The 19,997-nt window shown below is 35.0% G+C and overlaps 1 protein-coding gene across 1 annotated transcript; it reads left to right on the top strand.

Annotated features, from left to right (window-relative positions):
* Positions 1-214: 214 nt before the first annotated feature.
* Positions 215-19,006, top strand: LOC125678888 (uncharacterized). Its single transcript, XM_048917673.2, has 14 exons — positions 215-347; positions 498-613; positions 1,451-1,595; positions 2,953-3,089; positions 6,590-6,725; positions 7,840-7,935; positions 8,204-8,343; positions 8,491-8,579; positions 8,698-8,782; positions 15,427-15,498; positions 15,779-15,874; positions 16,001-16,159; positions 17,779-17,874; positions 17,964-19,006. The coding sequence occupies exons 1-14, from the start codon at positions 215-217 to the stop codon at positions 18,042-18,044; spliced, it is 1,581 nt and encodes a 526-aa protein (XP_048773630.2). The 3' UTR covers positions 18,045-19,006.
* Positions 19,007-19,997: the final 991 nt, after the last annotated feature.

Raw genomic sequence — 19,997 nt, 5'->3', positions numbered from 1 at the left:
CTTTTGGACAATATGTTTCATTTTTGAGAATCCTGTAAACATTATTCATTTGGACAGTACGTTTCATTAATTTTTAGAAACCTGTGAGCATCATTCTTTTGGACAATATGTTTCATTTTTGAGAATCCTGTAAACATTATTCATTTGGACAGTACGTTTCATTAAATTTTAGAAACCTCTGAGCATTATTCTTTTGGAACGCATGTATTAAGTAATGGGAGCCCGTTTTTCATACGAATCTGCTTCGGATTCACAAAGAGCACATGGCAACGACGACTGTAAACACAAGTACATTGACGATGTCCTCGAGGAAGAATGTAAACACTGCAGGGACTCCGTGGATCAAGGTAACAATTTCAATTCGATCATAAATTGATTAAAACCGTAATATATATATATATAAAAACTGTCTTCAAAATTTTAATTAAAATGTCAATACACATACATTTTGTATATTTCTTTCATTATTCATGACATTATAATTGTATGGCAAACAGGAGTGGATGAGTTGGCATCATTAGGCATTACAGATTATAAGGATCAGTTTCCATTTGAAAATCTCGTCTTTGAGGGCGGTGGTGCTAAAGGCGTGGTTTATCCGGGAGCTCTACTGGTATTGTAACACAGTAATCACGCTCTTTTATAAAGGCACATTACCAGCTTTGAGACATATATTTTGTCTCTAGTTAAGATCAGGTTTAGATAAATTAAGATTATATTTGTATTTTCAACTTCTATCAAATATGTATTTTAACGAATATTTTTTCTTATAATATATACTGTAAATCCAGTTTTATTTATGGAAAGGAAAGTTGTAAGAGGTCAGTGATATCAGATTACGCACAACTATGTTTCTATCTTGAATTGGTGAAGTTACTGTCTACTCGTAGATCATTGGTTATCTAAATTTTAAAGTGACTTATTCAGTAAATCAATATAATAATTCAAATAATAAGCCAGCTGATGTTTTCTTTGCATCCCAGTATTTGATAAGAACATCCGTCCAAAGAGCTACTCTAATGTGATATGGGTCGTGCACATTTACGCTCCTTCTTAACTTCCGGATGAGGTATATATATAAGGCATAACCACGTGGTGCGAATTGCACTTGTGCTATTGCAGATACCCAATCCTCAGTGTCTTTGTATTCGTTTGAATCATACCAGTTCTAAGCAAGTCCATGAGAAAGGCATATTTTTCTCGGAAAAATATACTCGGTGCAAGAAACCATTATAAATCAAATTTTACAAAGAAACATCAAGGTCTCCATACAGATAAATACTAGGTTAACTTTTATTTTCTGTAATTCTTATGGCGGACAACTAAAAAAAAAAAAACAATTCGTAACCCCAACAGTCAGATGAAGAATTTGACAAAGCTGTATAACATTTTGAACATTCCATTTTGTGGAAATAATTTTCATTATGAATTGATTTTCGTAAATTTTCAGGCCTTGGAGGAATTGGGAATACTAAAGAAAATCAAGAGAATTGCTGGAACAAGCGTGGGCTCCATGACTGCATGTATGCTTGCGCTTGGGTACAATTCCCAGGAAATACGCAAAGTCATGAAAAAAGATTTTAGCACATTCTTCGGTAAAGACAATATCACCCATTTTTACGTATAATTTATTTATCCACGACAACGTTAACGGGCAATGAGAATTTGAATAGGACACTAAACAAAATTGGCACAACATGCAATGTAATAAGGTTTCAAAGAATTATATGAAAATAAAAGCAATGAAAAGAATTCCCCGAATTCTTAATTTCAATTGTACAACATACATGTAATATTAACTTGAGATATATATCAAAAGCTGATAATACACCTTGTTAACATAAAGAACTCAAATCATTCCATCATGACTCCGTTATTCAATACTCGAACCAGTTTACCACATAGAAATCGCGAAATAAAGTAGCCGCGAATAAAAGTTAGTTTACAGTAACCACACCCTTCATTATATATATATATAGATATGTACACTGCATATAGAAACTTAACTTCTTTTGCACATAGTTTATAATGATGGCATGGACATATTCTTAGCAACAGAAACTGAAAACAATATTCTACTACGGTTATTAGATCAAAGAAATGTCGAGGTTATTATTCTGCAATACACCGATTACATCATCAAAAATTATCAGAATAGTGATAAATATTAAACTGCCACACAAAAATAAACGTATGGATATAAAATGCAATATTTATCGAGACGATACCGGTTTCCCACTTTCGACCCAGTCAGCCGTTGAGTGACTGAAGGATATCTGGCATTCAACAAAACATTAGTAGTTTTTCGTTTCGAGATCGTTACACATGTAAACAAGCATAGCGATGCACAGAACGTTGACACTCTTCCACATTTGTGTGGTTTTGTTGGACTCTGCATGGAACATTAGCATTCAGGGCAGATCGGAAAAATACCTCACGTTGATATAACCCATCAACATCAAGCTAAATACTTGAAGTATCAAAGTAAATACTTGCAATATCTTTCTAAAACGTAGTGCCTACAATCTCACATTTTTGTCAGCAAAAACAACTTACAGAATCTACCATAACAGAATATCCGCCTCGGACAATCAACATGCAGAAAAACGCGTCAGGAAGTGACCTAGTTCGTAGTTGAATAGAGAAACGATCGGATATATATTTCTGAACTGTAGTAGAATAGAAATAAAGTTCTTAATTTCATGGATGATGCAGTATGACCTTCTCGGTCTCGAAATGTTTGAAATATAAATGTTTCGTTTACGCCTTTTTATTTTAAATCACCATTTCTCAACATCGGAAGTTATACCCTGCAACATACACGAAAACGCGATCTTTATTTCTTAAGTGATGTCAACCTACTTATAAATTATTACGGTCAGGGACTTATAAAATATATACAATAAACACAAAATTTCATTAAATCAACGTATTTTTACTTTTTGTTTGAAGACGCCAGATTTGGGCATTTAAGTTTACTCCCAAATCTACTGCGCTACTTCGGGTGGCAGCCCATGAACTCATTGTACAAATTCACGGGAGAGCTCGTGGAAGAGAAACTTGGAAGTAAAGATGCAACGTTTATGGACGTAAGTATTCGGTTTATTTATCTGATTTGTATCTTTTAAACATGATAATAACTGAACTATTACAAAACCTGTACACAGCATGCTTACTGCTCCATATAACGTGTGCTTTGACATACTGTGGAATCCTCATTGTTCGTGGGGGATTGATGTTCGTGGATTTCGTGAGTCACTCTTACCCACGAATTTGCGTGTCCGAGATCATTTCTTAAACCAGATAGAGTTACCTCTCCTAGTGACATCGTATCATTTATCCACGAAATTACGTCCCCACGAACCAGCAAAATTTAGCTTATCCACGAACATTGGCCCACACGAATTAAAATGATTCCACAGTATTGAATAGCTGCATAAGTGTCATGTTTATCATTAATTGCACATTAGTATAGTATGGTATTAATATTCATCACTAATTGTGCAATATTATGCCATGTTAACATGATACCAATGCCGGTAATTATCAACTGTTGTACAATAGTATGAAATGTTAATATGATATCAATATTTATCAATAGTTGTACAACGTCTCCATATGAGTGAAAAATTCTCAAGAGGGACGTTAAATCATATACAACCAACCAATTAAAAGTTGTACAATAATATGACAAGTTTATATGATATCAATAGTTGTATAATAATATGACATGTTTATATAATATGAATAGTTATCAATAGTTGTACAATAATATGACATATTAATATGATACGAATATTTATCAATACAATAGTGTAACATGCCATCCCTAAATCAATATTTGTAGATATAATTTACTCATACAATATCAATATCTATCAAAAATTGTACAACAATCTGACATTCAAATATGATATCAATATTAATCAATGTTACGAAGGCGAATCAATAAGTAACCAGCCTATCCCATTTCTGATTGACCGAGACGGTCACGATTTTCATGCTTTGTTTCCATACATGTTTTATACTTCGGTACCAAACTGCACGCGTATCGAGTCATGCTTTGATAAGATGTTGAATGTCAAAAATGGCTAGTGATGGAAAGGCATGCTTTCCATCTGAAGTTGAGTACCGTGCTATAATTCGGTCCTTGTATGTAAAATGTAAAACAGGCAAGGAAATACACGGCGAGTTAGCCGATGTTTATGGGTCTTCTGCACCAGCTTATGCTCAGGTTAAGTTCTGGGTAGGGGAATTCAAACGCAGTAGAACATATTTAGAAGATGAAGCCAGGTGTGGACGTCCACCACTGGATGCCACCAACGAAGAAATATGTAAGAAGGTTCGGGATCCGGTATACTCTGATAGGCGAATTCAGGTGGAAGAAATAGTGCAGGCATCAGGCATTTCACATGGTAGCGTTTCAACAATCTTACATGGTCGTTTAGGTATGTGCAAACTAACAGCCCGTTGGGTCCCCGAATCCCTTAGCGATGAGCAAATGGCAACCAAAGCATCAGTATGCAGTGCCTTGTTGAAGTGTTTTAGGTGAAAATATGATTTTCTTTTGCGTCTGGTGACTGTAAATGAGACTCGGGTTCATTATTATGAGCGAGAGAATAAAGCTCAGAATCGTCAGTGGGTAGAGCCTGGGTCCCCGAGGCCAAAGAAGTTAGAAAACGCAACCATCTGCTGGCAAAGTGATGGCCACAGTATTCTGAGACGCAAAAGGCTTTATTGTTTACCCAAGAGAAGTACAATAACTGGAGTGTACTATGCAAACTTGCTAGACCAGCTTAGAACCGCCATCCGTGAAAAACGTCGAGGTAAACTCTCTAAAGGTGTTTTGCTACAACAGGACAACACGAAATTCCACACTTGTAAAGTTGTAATGGATGCTGTAAAGCAAAACGGGTCTGAATTAATATCACATCCTGCCTATTCGCCTGACCTAGCTCCTAGTGACTTCTTCCTATTCCCAAACTTCAAAAAGGTTTTCCATGGACGTCATATCCGGTCTGACGAAGAAGTCGTGACGGCAGATGAGGAGTGGGTCAATGGAAAGGACCCTGACTTTTTCATTTTTGGGCTGATGGCACTTCCACACCGTTGGTCTAAGTGCATCATATTAGAGGGCAATTACATCGAAAAAGGGGAGGTGGATCTCAAACGGAAATAAGTTATGCTGGTTACGTATTGACTCGCCCTCGTGTTTATCATTACATCAATATCTATCAATGTTCATGGAAGAATATAACATTCTCACACGATATCAATATTTATCATAAGTTATACAATGATATAACATGTTTATATCATATTTATATCTAACAAACATTGTACACAACTAGTTGTACAGTAATACATCATGTTAATAATGATAATAATAATAAAGCCTTTATTTATCCAGGATAACACAAATTAGCATATAGCTAGTTTCCATTGTGGTCCTGCATTAAAACGTATACACAAGCATAAACATAACATCTAAACTTAGTATCTAAATATGAATACGATATAAAAGGAAAGGGGGGGGGATAGCATAAGACACACCTAATTAGGAATAAAATTATTATCTAAATATGAATACATGACATAAAAGGAAAGAAGAAAAATATAGCATAAGACACACGTACACACAGTGCCATATCACAACTACAATTGTCATACCTGAACAAAAAGAGGAAAGCACGATGTTTAAGTGCTACTTCCATTAAAATATTCCATCAATTACACAGCTTTAAAAATGCCAACCGAACCAGAGTTTCGAGCATTTTGAGACAGTTTGTTCCAAAGGAATGCAGAAGAGTAGCTGTATGAACGTTTATAATTTTCAGTTTTAGCTCTTGGCAAATTAAATAAATTAGACAAATAATAATTCTACCTGGTTTGTCGGAATCTCACATCTCTTGTATATTCAAACACGTTTAAGTAATTTGGCATTTGATTGTTTAAAACTTTGAACAGAAAGACAACTTTTCTAACCATAAAATAATTCTTAATTAGCATCCAGTTCAAACAAGAAAATAAAAAGCCAGCAGAAGTCCTGATATCTTGAATATTTAAAAGTATTCTTGGTGCCCTCTTTTGCAGCTTGGATTTTGTTTTTTAAATACCGTTGATTTTGTACGTTACACCCGGCAGTACTGCAGTAAGTAAAATGTGGAAAAACGATATCATTAAAAACCTTTATAAGAGCATTTGGTGGCATACAATAACCCACTCTCTTAAGTACAGCAAGTTTTCTTTCAATTTTCTTAAAACATTTTGCATCCCACGTTTGCATCCCATGATAAAGTTTTATTTCTATAAACACCTGATAGTTTAGCCTGCTTCACAAATTCAATTTGTACACCATTAAAATCTATATTTAACATTCGACATGTTAAAATAGAAACTGGTCTGTAATTATTTACCAAATGCTCATCACCTGCTTTGTACAATAGGACTACCCTAGCTCTTTTCCTAGCATCCACAAATGTACATGAAGATATGTATTTGTTAAAAATAAAAAGTAAAATATATGATTAAATGACAACTTTAAGAGTTTTACAGACAAACCATAGGATATCAATATTTATCATTTTAGTTGTACAACAAGACAGGAAAGGAACTTTGTGTCGTTGTCACTAACGTCAACAACATGGAGGAGGAATATTTTCATCCCAAAACCACACCCGACGTACCGATCAGATTGGCGGTCCGAATGTCGGCAAGTATTCCAGGTAAACACACCCAAACCTGATATCCCCATTAAAATAGCAGTGTGCCGGGTAAACACACCCAAACCTGATATCCCCATCAGAATAGCAGTGTACCGGGTAAACACATATCCTGATATCCCCATCAGAATAGCAGTGTGCCGGGTAAACACATATCTTGAGAATATCGAAACTTATTTCAGGTGTTCAAAATCTAATAAAGTGAAGATCACGAACAGTATTTAATCTCATAAGTCCTACAAAGAATTCAAAATAAAAACTAAATTAAAGAATTTTAGACATCATATATATTGTCGTCGTTTATTAGCTGACCCGTTCTTATATTCTCACGAGACACAATTTATTCAAAAGATTCTACATGAAAAGAAATACATCTCTAGTTGTGGCCCTCATCTGGACACTTAGATATATCGACGAGGTTTTATCTATTAACAATAATCATTTTCATTCATATGTTCGATATATCCCAGTATACTCGATATAAAAGACACCCCAGAGTATTCCACATCTGCTTCGTACTTAGATATTTTATTGAATATATATGCTAACGGCAAACTAACAACTTAACTTTATGAAAAACGCGAGGATTTTAGCTTCTCCTTCGTCAACTTCCCATATTTATGTAGCAATATTTCATTATCACCTGTATATAGTGTTTATATCTCTCAACTGATTTGATAGGCAAGAAATTGTTCTACGTATGGTCAGTTTTAAATCGAGGCAGGCTACTGACAAACAAGTTGATGGTGCAGGAGTTTCAACAATTGCATTTAAAGGCAGCCTACATGTATTTCAAATTCCGTGGTCATTATAACGATCTATTTTGCTAATACAACCTGTCAATGGGTTAAATGCTGTCTGACGTGTTTCATACTGATTGTTAGGCCATTCTTGGCACACTGATTTTTTTAGTACAGAACACTCCGTTATAGGGCTGAAGGCGGGTGTGACCAGTCGACAGGGGATGCTTACTCCTACTAGGCACTTCTGATATATACCGAGGTCCGTGTTTGCCCACTCTTAATTTTGTATTCCTTATATGAGTTATGAGATTAATCACTGTTCGCTTTCTACCCCTTTTTCATGTAATAACGCTATAACATTATTTTATTGTAAGGCCTGATGCAACCGGTGCATTTTAAGAAGTATGGTCATGAGAACGTTTATGTAGATGGTGGATTGCTGGCTAACTATCCGATCACTTGTTTTGACGGTAACATCATTTCTGAATTTCATACTTATCGGTATAAAGAATATACAAGAAATCCTAATTCTTTTGTGGAGAGGGATGATTACTTGAAAATGATTAACAGATTCTTAATGAGTAAATATTTCTACAGGTATGTGACAAAGTAAACAATTACTTTCTCAATAATGCATGATTTCATCAAATTGCATGATCTCTTCACTGTATCCACATCTGTCAAATGCATGAAATGTCTCCCTGTATATTTTTGAAATGTGTAACATTGTTTTCGAAGGCTGGTGGTTATCGATGGAGCGCGAAGATTCGTTTTTCAAAAAAATTCACCCTCTTGAGAAGCTTCCTCATATCATGGATAGAAAACACAGGTTTGCTCGGGACGAAAAGACTGCCGATAAAACCCTGGGTTTCGTTTTGGTGAGACATTTCGGCAATATTTACATCAAGTGTGGGCTTCTCACCGAAGATTGCAAAATTAAAAAGACCACACTGCATTGAATAAATAATTCTGTATAGCCTGTGTTTGCACTAGATCATGATTGTAAATGTATCGTTAATCTTTAGTACGCTGAAGACGAAAAGCAAAGCTTCAAGCCTGTGTTCGAAGATAGACGGAAGACATCGGTGGTTTATCCCGACACAAAAATGGGAAGGTACAAGGCAATCTGCATCGGTTATCCATTAAACCATAATTCAAGTGTGAGGCGTAAAATATATATGTAAATGTGTTTAATGAAATTAATTTTGACGTCAGTATTGATATATGTACAGAAAAGCGATGGAGAATATAAAGAACATGGAGAAGCTTCATATAGAAGACGGGCATATGGAATCCACTGTCAATAAATTCTTAGAGGTACATGTAATTTACATTACGGTTTCATATTTTGCCAATCTATCAAACAAGTTGATACCAAAACGGTTTCAACAGTTTAAAATCAGCATTTCACAAATTCTAGGATCGTTATAAAGATCTTGTTTGCCAGTACAACCTGTCATTGGATCAAATGCTGTTTGACGTGTTTCATAATAATTGTTAGACCGTTCTTGGTACACTGATTCTTACTAGGGATTGCTACGTTTACCTGATCAAGATATACGGCTCACGGCTATTGTGACCGGTGGAAAGGGAATGCTTACTCCTACTCGGCACCTTATCCCACCTCTGGTATGCCCATGGGTCCGTGTTTGCCCATCTCTTTATTTTGTATTCCTTATAGAAATTATGAGATTGATCTATGTTCATTATCTTCCCCTTTCATGTTACATGTAACTGATACTTTAACTTCCACGTGAGTTACACCACATAAACAGCATAAGTGTGTGTGTGTGTGTTTGTGTGTGTACATGTTGTTAAATAGATGGGATATGCAAAACGAATTATAACTATAGTAATGAACAGTCAACATTCTTTATACAGTGTCACAAACATTTGAATTTTCCGTTATTAACCATCAAACATCGTTATTATTCCAAGCTGAATGGTTAATACTGTTGAGATCCGAGTTAGAATACGCACGCAGTACCCCTTGCTTGTCGTAAGAGGTGACTAAATGGGGCGGTCCTTCGGAGGAGACCGCAAAAAATTTAGGCCTCATGTCACAGCAAGACCTTTTCACTCACATGGAGACGTCATCATTGTCAGGAAAGAGCTACAAAATTTAGGCCTATCCTTTGAGCAGGGAAGGATCTTTATCGTGCCACAACTGTGACACACGGCCTCGGTTTTTGCGGTCTCATCCGAAGGACTACGCCATTTAATCGATACTTTCTAGAAGCAAGGGGTACTGAGAACCTATTATAACCCGAATCCCCACGGGAATTTAAGGTTTGTAACTTAGGTAAGGTTTGTAACTAAAATATTTAAATGTATAATAAATAAAACATCAAATTACAAGCTCTAGTTTGTGTGTGAGAAGGCATGTAAATAACTAGTGATTGGATCTCAAGGATTTTATTCAAAGAGGAATAACTCCACTAATTTTCACTCGGTTGACAAAATTTAGGCAAAACACCCAAAGTCAATAAAAGCGTGCAATTGAGGGTTTCAAAATCATAGTTTATCGACCATTCAAAATATATATGGTAACATGCGTTTATTAATGGTAAATATATGTTGAACACTCACCTCAAATTGTTTCAAGTTAAGTATGACAGATTTTTTTTTTACAGTAGGTCAAAGTATGGTATATTTTTCGAGATTTTTCTCACATGTAACCTTCGTTACTGAGTCCTTGACATGATAATATTTAAGATAAACATTAATTTTCCATGTATTATTCCATAATTTGTATTGGAATTGACTAAGCATATATTTTTCTAATTTGCGAAAGACAATAAATACAGGTTTTCAAAGAAAATATTTAATCAACACAACAAGAAATTATCTGCTGTAAAAGTCAGCAATAAGATTTTAAGAGCGCAAAATAAACGACTAGATATCACTTTCAATATCTTTGAAATGGCAAAAAATAAAATTGATTAACAAATATTCTCGAACAGTTCAATATGTATGAAACATGAAAACAAAAGACTAGCAATAGATATAGAACGATAGCTTTTTTGTATGTAAATGAAGTAGCGCTATAATTATGTAACGTATGTTTCAACACTTACACAACACTACATCCATGAAAATATTGTGACAAAACGATGCCACCATCAGTTATTCTTTACGATTGATGTTGCAAAATCATAACGACATCACTTAATTCAATGGAAATACCAATTTTAATAGAAATATAACGTAGACAAGCAAAACTTTTTACCAAATGTGTCTTTTCTTCTGAATTTGTTAATTTGCAATAAATGTGCGATTAAAACAAAAGTGATAGATTGATGTTTCGCTATTTAAATGCTCATGATTCTTATAGAAATAACAGACACATGTTTTGAAACCTGGATTGCTCTTTGTTATAATAAACAATGAAAGTAACGTATGTTTCTTATTTTTCCTTTCATTACTATAAACACATCATTTCTATTCAAAAAATGGAAAGAATCATATGTACCCATTTCTAACAATCTGTTTACAATAATAATATAAAGAAAATGTTTAATTTCCCAACATTTTAATTAAATGTATATCGAATCTTATGTTTTTGTTGCTTATTTTGGAATACCTTTCCATAGAAACTGTCAGTATGATCCACCACGCGGTGTTATGAATGAATATTTAACGATGTCCCTATTAATTTTGAGGTCAAAAGGACAACGGTTAAACTACTCTGGACATACGCTATTGTCCGTTGAGAAATCTTTCCTTGATAGACATCAAACTTGAAACACTGGTGCCCCTTATGAATAGATGACCCCCATTGGATTCCAAGTCACAAGGTCAAAGGTCATACAAAATTACTCAAATGACCAGTTGCTTATAAGTATTTTGAGAGGCAAAACTTACATGTATCATTATGGTAGCCTTTGACCGGTAGTTAAACCTTTATTTTCACTGTCTATACAGACATTCTACCTTTTCAGTATTGCCACAAGGGGAGTATATAATATTATTTCGAAAACATTTTTTCATGGTTGTTCTTATGTTTTAATACATTTTTTTTTCATGGTAGTTATTCTGTACTTCTACTCTCACAAGCGCCATTTCTGAAAAAAATAAATAAAAAATTAAAAACAAGTAGAATAATATTACGTAACGGAATTTGTGGTAACATATGTTACACTCAGATAAAATATTTTTGAATGATTTCTCTATAAGATTGCATAGAACAATCATCAGAGATTAGTCCCTTCATTTCTAAGATATATTATGAAAAGATGCTGAATTCTAGCAAATTGATAAATGTAGAGTTGCATAGTTACATGTATCATAAATAGGACAGGAGCAGAGGAAAACATGGCCTGTATTTCTTGCAGAGGATATCTGTATATGCTAGTGAATACGGGAACAATAACACATTTGTTTCTTCATAACATAGTTGATATTCAACAAACATATCATTAATGATGATATTTTGTCAATATGTAGTTCAATATTTGATGTCGAATCAAGCATTTCATTAAGTAGCATACGTTACTTTGAGTAACGTATGTTACCAGCATTCTACTCAATGTAATTCTTACACCAGAAGAATTTCGAGATATTTGGAATACGATATACATTCTTTGATATCAGAAGAACAAATTCAGACCAAAACATTTCATCTGCTTAATCAATATTGTATATCAAACATTGCAGTTGTTGTAACAGTACTTACCGTAAGAGAAAATTAATCCTAATTCTCAAAGTTTAACACGTATTGACTTTCAAACTCAAATGTTCATAGTAGACGTTCATGTCGTATACCACATCATGCAGAGAGAGAGAGCAAAAATACGCTGGAAATTGTTCTATCATTCCCTTTAATTAATTTCTCGGTAACGAATGTTACATCACGAATGTTACATCTTGACACGTCTGTCAAATTTCAGACCAACCAATGACTTCTGCAAAAGAAATGTTTATATTTTCATTCTCTGTACACTACGAGATTTTCATAAAAGGGGTAACATTTGCTCTGCAAATACGTTTTCATAAAAAAAATTAGTGTATCGTATGTTACATTTCTAAAATCAGAATTCAAAATTTTGAAAATATGATGACTTCTTCTCAATGCCACATCCAAATATCGCTTGATGAATATTTTCACACAGTTTTTGAATATTTTAGCGCCAAAATAGATCAAAAACATAAAGATAATACGAAATCTTTGTCCATACATTGGGTGTTTAACTGACCCTATGATCACATAATATAATCTGGCGACATGGAATAATATATACACCACTGCTTAAAATCATACGCAAAAGTTGTTAAACTTTTATTGAATGAAAATTTAGGAAATACAAATGATATTAACGCAAAGAAAATTTAAAAACACGCTCTCAGATTTTTATATTTGCTTGTTCAATTTTAAAAATTGAGTCGGCGACAGTCACGTACGTTACAAAATTAGGGTATCTACGCTTCCTACCAAGTTTATAAGTAAAGGGGAAATAAAAAGTATACCATGCCTAGGGAGGCTATGGGTCCATGAATGTATAGCACACAAAATATATGATTTGGTATAGCTTATTTTCTAATAAAGTGCCGGCGACATCGATTGCACGCTTTTATTGACTTTGAGTGAAAAGAATTCGTTTCTGGCGTCATTTTTAATTTATCGTCGCTGGGCACAAGGAAAACAAAATTTAATTAGAAATATGAGAGACAATACTCCCTTATGCAAGGTGAAGATAACGAACAGTGATCAATCTCATAACTCCTACAAGCAATACAAAATAGATAGTTGGGCAAACACGGACCCCTGGACACACCAGAGGTGGGATCAGGTGCCTAGGAGGAGTAAGCATCCCCTGTCGACTGGTCACACCCGTCACGAGCCCTATATCCTAATCAGGTAAACGGAGTTTTCCGTAGTCAAAATCAGTGTGCCAAGAACGACCTAACAATTCGTATGAAACACGTCAGACGGCATTTGACCCAATGATAGGTTTTATTGACGAACTAGATCGTTATAATAACCATAGAATTTGCGACATGCTGACTTCAATCGAGACTGTTGAAACCCCTGTACCATCAAATTGTTTGTCAGTACACAGAACAAGCTCCTGTGTATCGAATCAGTTGAGAAATACAAACACCATATGCAAGTGATAATGGAATATTGCTACATAAATATGGGAAGTTGACGATGGAGAAGCTGAAATCATCCCGTTTGTCATACAGTTGAGTTGTCAGTTTGCCGTTAATGTCTACTTTCAATAAAATATCTAAGTATGAAGCAGAAGTGGACGACTCTGTGGTGTCTTTTATGTCGAGCTCACATGGATATAATGAATCGACAAATGAATGAAAGTTATTATTGTTAATAGACAAAACATTGTCGATATATCTAAATGTCGAATTGAATGCCACAGCAAGAGCTTTTTCTTCTCGCGTAGAAAGTTTTGAATAAATTCTGCTTCATATGAATATACAAACAGGTCAACTAACAAAGGAGCACAATTCGTGCCCACTGGAATTCAAACAGTCTGTTGGAAAACTTGATCACCAAAGACCACGAAGATATTGTCAATGAGGAACTCTAGTATATCATACTATAATCTAGCTACATGTATAGTATGAGAATAGGACTAACCCTGAAAATACCACAGATGGTATCAAGTGTTCCATCATGTGATATCAACGTCAATGGTTATTGGGCATTGAGAACCACATTATTGTTTTTGTCGTGTTATGTTATTAAGATTTGGAAGATTTTCTGAAGAAAACTACCTTAAATTGTTTAGATATTAAATAATGCAAAGTAACAAATATGTTACTGTTGATTATGCCTATTCGATGATTTAAATGAGTCATATATTTTTTCTTATTTCTGAGGAAAATATCTATTTCATTCAGAAGTCCAATGGTCAATTTGAATTACATGTATTCGTTCAAATTATAATTTAAAAAATAAATCTAATAATAGGTTTTGTGCTAGCTGCCAAAAGAACTGTCATTTTCAGATTATTAAAATAAAACAGCTTCAAGGCGTCTTTCATATGCTACATCAATCATATGTTTATTTTCTCTATATATTTTTTTTTTAACTTTTCCACTCTTATTCAGGGCTTGAAACTAACGTATGTCCGTGTCTGTGACAGATTAAGTCTGTCATTAAAGCATTTTGAGGGCCTCCGTGGCGTAGTGGTTAGAGCATCCCGTTCAAAATCACACGGCCCTCACCTCTGCTCGGCACGGGTTCGAATCCCACTCGCGCCGGTAAGTGAGAAAGTTTCCCAGTTTACTTGCGGAAGGTCGGTGGTCTCTTCCCAGGTACATTGTATCTGGGTTCTCTCTTCCACCAATAAAAACTGGGCGCCACCAGATAACTGAAAAAGTGTTGAGTGTGGCGGAAAACATCAGTCAATCAATTAAAGCATTTTGCGATACAGACGGTCATAACAGTATTAATTCAAGCACTACTGAAACAACACGGCATCGAGGCGCCACGTGACCGTACATGTAAAAAGTGTTGCAAACCCGTCACAAAACACACCAAAACAGAAAGATTTCGACCAAAGCTAGAAAAAGTGTGACAGGGTTTATGAAAAGGAGAACTGTCAAGAAATTTCAGGGTAAATGGTCGGAAATTGTTGCAGTATGACCAGAAGAAACAGTTGATGTTTTATTCGTAGTGTGAACAGCTCGCGCCAATTTGGACAGCGAAAAGTGCAGTGCGTATATCAGTTTTTAATTAAAACAATGAAAGTCTTGCATGTTTAGGTTTAACTTAAATTCCAGTTTAAATGGCTGACTGATTGATTTCTCTGCGGACTGATAGAAAATGTTGTTGTCAGTCAGACTTGAATGGCAGACTGTAAAGTTAGTTTCGAGCACCGTCATCCATAAGTATCCCCTTTCGTATGCCACATCTACTGTTATATCTTGACTTCATTTTAATGGGGTTTTCAAAACAAAATGCAATATTAAGCAAATTTATTCATATTTGTCATCAGCTAACATCAAAATACGTCGAGGGTAGCGATGAAGTGATCAGGAAAGAAGACGTTGTGCTGATCCTGAACGATGTAAGTCATCAATTTACGAGAAAATGTAGAGATTGTGTATTGTCTAGCAAATTGAACTACGAAAAGCACAATAACATTTTTCCAATATACCTGTACATCTTTATCCCTGCATGTAAGTTAATAAGCTTTTATTTAAACTGTAGTGTATACGTAGTATATCGGAATTTACATTTATTAACTAACGGAACATATGCAATACACTACATTATATAAAACCATAGACGGACGGACATATAAAATCCGATACTCTACACTTGTATTTAAACTGTATGTTTTATAGGAAATCTTCACAGAAAGAGATAAACAACGCCTCTTTGGAAAAGACGTCAGCCCAGAACACGTAATGAATAGACTAGATAGAAGTGGAGATGGCAATGTAAGCCTTCACTTCATTGTTTTATTTTATTTACTCTTCAATTTGCAACACATTTATCCATATACAAAGTAAGCTTTTGATATTTAGATTTTATTCAGCATTCATGATAACCAATTGCTATTGTAGATTAAATATGCAGACTTGGTCGCTTTTGTAGAAGAAATGGGATTTACTCTCGTAAATCGAACTTTGGGATATGAAAGACAGAAAGTGTCAACATTTTTCAATCTACTAAAAACACTCTATCAAACGATGTCTCACAATATCACCCAGATTGGATTTAGTGTAAGTTGACACATTATCAAAGGATCTTTAGTACCTCAAAGAAATGTCGTTTACTACATGTATATGAGTCAAAAAGCTATATGAAACTCCATAGTTCAACAGGTAACATGCGAATCAGTGGTTCGAGTTCGCTTCGTGACTGGACGGACGTGGGTTCGAGCCCCGCTCGTGCGTTTCCCGCGTCCGACCTTTAAAACTTCGTTGTGACTGCTCCTTCTCCAAACGCTCGGCATTTAGGAAAAAGTGAAGATAGCGAGCATTAATTACTCTCATTAATCTTATAAAGACCACAAAATTGACTGCAGGGCAAACATAGACCCCTGAAAACTTCAGAGGCGGGATCAGTTGCACCCTCTGCTGACCCGTTAAATCCCCCATTACCCATCTATATTGACCAGGTAAACGGAATAATCCGCAGTCAAAATCACTATGTAAAGAACGATATGAAGCACTTCAGACAGCATTAATGTAACGGCAGGATGTATCTTATAATTAGATCCTTATGACGACAATAGAATTTGTGAAATGCTGACTGTTGAAACCCCCGTAACTGCCAGTACCCTGCCTAAACTAGATAGGGTTATGTAACAAATATGAAATACATTTGGACTATAATACATGTACAAAGAGTATTGAACAAGTACTTACACAGTTATAGCACTCTGTGCGGTTGTGATCAAAATCCGAGGAACTAACTTCCTTGAAGTAGCATAGCATATTAATGATATTATATATCCTCAAAAATATGAACTCCTGTATCAATACACTCTGCATTAAAGAAAAGTATGTTTAATATCCAAAAGAATGAGCATCGGAATCGTCTAGTGTTCAAAGGCCGCGGCCCAAGGGTCACTCCAACAAGAAGGATGCACGAAATACTTTTTGGGGGGGTTTTAGGGTGTATTTTCACCTGTCGCCTTCCCGTTTCTTTTCTCATTTCTTTCTTTTAACGCTGGGTTGTGAGTGCCTATTTAGCGGAACCTATATCGGTCCAACTTTGAAGATTATATAGATCCGGAAAAATGCTTCATGGAACTCCTCTGCTTGTCGGGTTGTCAAGGATCTATAAAAATAGATATAATAAAAGCAGACCTTTGCAATTTTAACACGCGATATGATGCCACTTTCCCTTCCGAACTACTCCAAATATGCTACGATATCTTCCACTAAGGCCCATTGCTGGTGGGGTTTTTTGTCATTACGCAATTTTACTCAATGACAGTGAAAAGGATATAGAACAATATTTGCGTACATTTGTAATGTTTTTGTCTTCGATATTTTAACCAATTGTAATGATAGCCATTTCCCCATTAATACGAAGCAGTTGTGAAAGATGTGTGTATAAATCTTGTTGAATATAGTACGTTTATTTTTAACGGCTGGGAAATGGCAGAAATTAAAGTAGAATGTAAATATAAAACAATTTCAAATTTGTAAATAAGTATGAACTTTGACGCTTCACGCTGGCATATTTTTCATGAATCGCTACCGCTGTTCATGAAGTGTGCTGGTCTAGAGAATCGCAGGTCATAACCCAAAGCATTTATAAAAATGGAAAATATTCCTTAAATATCTATCACATTGATATATTATCATATAACATGAATATTTTTACACAGTCCGATGACTTGTCTAGAACCATAGGACTGAACTCGCATTACGTGGGAACCTTGACATTTGACTTAGAAGAGGAGGACATGGAATTTCTAAACAAGGTAAAGTGCGATCCCATCTCGCATTTGGTATCGCACTAGCAATTAATTTACTTCGAATGTGTGTTTGATGTATATTGCTTTATTTTTAGGAATCCTATCAATCTACGATGGCATTTTTGAAAAACTTTGCAGCAACGAAATTAAAACCAAAGGACGACGTTTCAGTTTAATTGTGTACGTTTGAACAAAGAAGAAGGTTCACTGTCAAAGACGTACCTGTTATCCAGTGTTACTAATTTAATTCTTTACACTTTAAACTGTTTTGCCCGAAACGATCATGTAACAGAGAATCTTAATTAGACTAATATAAATGTCGACATTTATGCTACTTTTACATATCTGTTTAGCTCTAGACATCCTTATATGCAATCGGGCACCGTCTAAAATATAGGTGACAGGTGACCAGGCGCTGTCTATGATGTACCGTATATCGGGAGATATAGGTAACAGGTGACTGTCTATGATATACCGTATATCGGGGAATTTGGCGCGCTGGAAATGTTGGTGTTTTTGGCGGACGAGGAAAGTTAATCGCCAAAAATGAAAGCGCCAAAATTTCCAATCATATTTCAATGATATAACTGTTAAATGAAAATTCGCCAAGAAAAGGAAGCACTAATATCAAAGCTTTAATTTTTTTTTTTTAAAATTCGCTGAATATTCCCGACGCAAAAATAACCCACAATTCGGTACATGTTGATGTCGCCTTATATATGACAAGTTAAAATCTTCATTTTGTATTCCTTTTTTGTAATTGATCTATTTCTTATTTCTTCTTTATATCATTTAACATACAATGAAGTAGTAATGATGGCAGAAATATATTTATTATAAGGTAGCAGAATTTTACTCACATATAACTACATCTACTCTTATGATGGTTTATGTGGTAACTTTCAGATAATTGAAAATCTGGCACGTCCAAAAAGATTTTGTATCACCCTTCCCCCGATTGTCTATGGAAAAAACTAAGAAGAACATTAAATGTTTATATCTAACACTTAGCGTTGTTATACTAATATTGAAATCAGTACTAGTAATGTGTTGTGATGATTATGACTATTTGCATGTCACTTGCATAGGGTAAGAGTCAAATGACTATACTTTCGAGCACTCAATCTGATAGTGTTCATATCGCCTTTTAAAGCTTCTTGTTTCTTAAAAACTCTGTCACGGAAACATTGTAATAAATGTGTTTGTCACATCATTGTATATTTGATTGATTGAAGAACATAAAGAAAGGAAAATGACGTTTCCCCCTCTTTATGCATAAGACATCAATTGTATTTTTTTTTAATTCAGGAAGCAACATTTGAAGGAAAGACGAGGATGTGTAAGAATGATAATATGGAAAATAACAATGCCGTTTTAAGTTATTTCATATACGTATATTCCAGTGAAACTGGACACACGACAGGAACCATACCTTATTTTATACACACTTAATAAAAATATGATCTTTGAAGTCAAGGTAGAACTTTGCGTTCTTGCTTCATGTTGGCTTGCAAAATATCATGTCTTCACGCAAAGGGTAAAGATAATGAGCAGTGATCAATTACATGAACCCTATAAAGAATACAAAATTGAAAGTAAGGCAAACATGGACATCTCAAAACCAAAGATGAAATTTAGTGATTAGGAAGAATAAGCATCCCCTGTTGAAAAGTCACACCCGCCGTCTGTCCTCTATTTTCATAATGTAAAAGGAGTAATCCTTAGTCAAAAGAAGAATGTAGAAAACGCCTTATAACACATGAGACAGAATTTAAACTAATGACAGGTTGCATTTGCAAATCTAGCACTCATACCTACCACAAAATTATGAAATGCTGATTTTAAACAATATTGTAGAAACATCTGCACCATCAACTTATTTGCCAGTAGTCTGTCTCGGTTTTCAAATTGATCATATGCAGATCATGATTTCGTGTATCGAATCATTTGATATAAACGCCATATGCAAGGTGAAGATAACGAACAGTGATCAATCTCATAACTCCTATAAGCAATACAAAATAGATAGTTGGGCAAACACGGACCCCTGGACACACCAGAGGTGGGATCAGGTGCCTAGGAGGAGTAAGCATCCCCTGTTGACCGGTCACACCCGCCGTGAGCCCTAT

Source organism: Ostrea edulis, chromosome 2 (assembly GCF_947568905.1).
Source record: "Ostrea edulis chromosome 2, xbOstEdul1.1, whole genome shotgun sequence".
In the NCBI taxonomy this organism is placed as follows: domain Eukaryota; kingdom Metazoa; phylum Mollusca; class Bivalvia; order Ostreida; family Ostreidae; genus Ostrea; species Ostrea edulis.
Note: the sequence above shows the minus strand (reverse complement) of the source record. Positions and strands in the feature narration are given on the sequence as shown.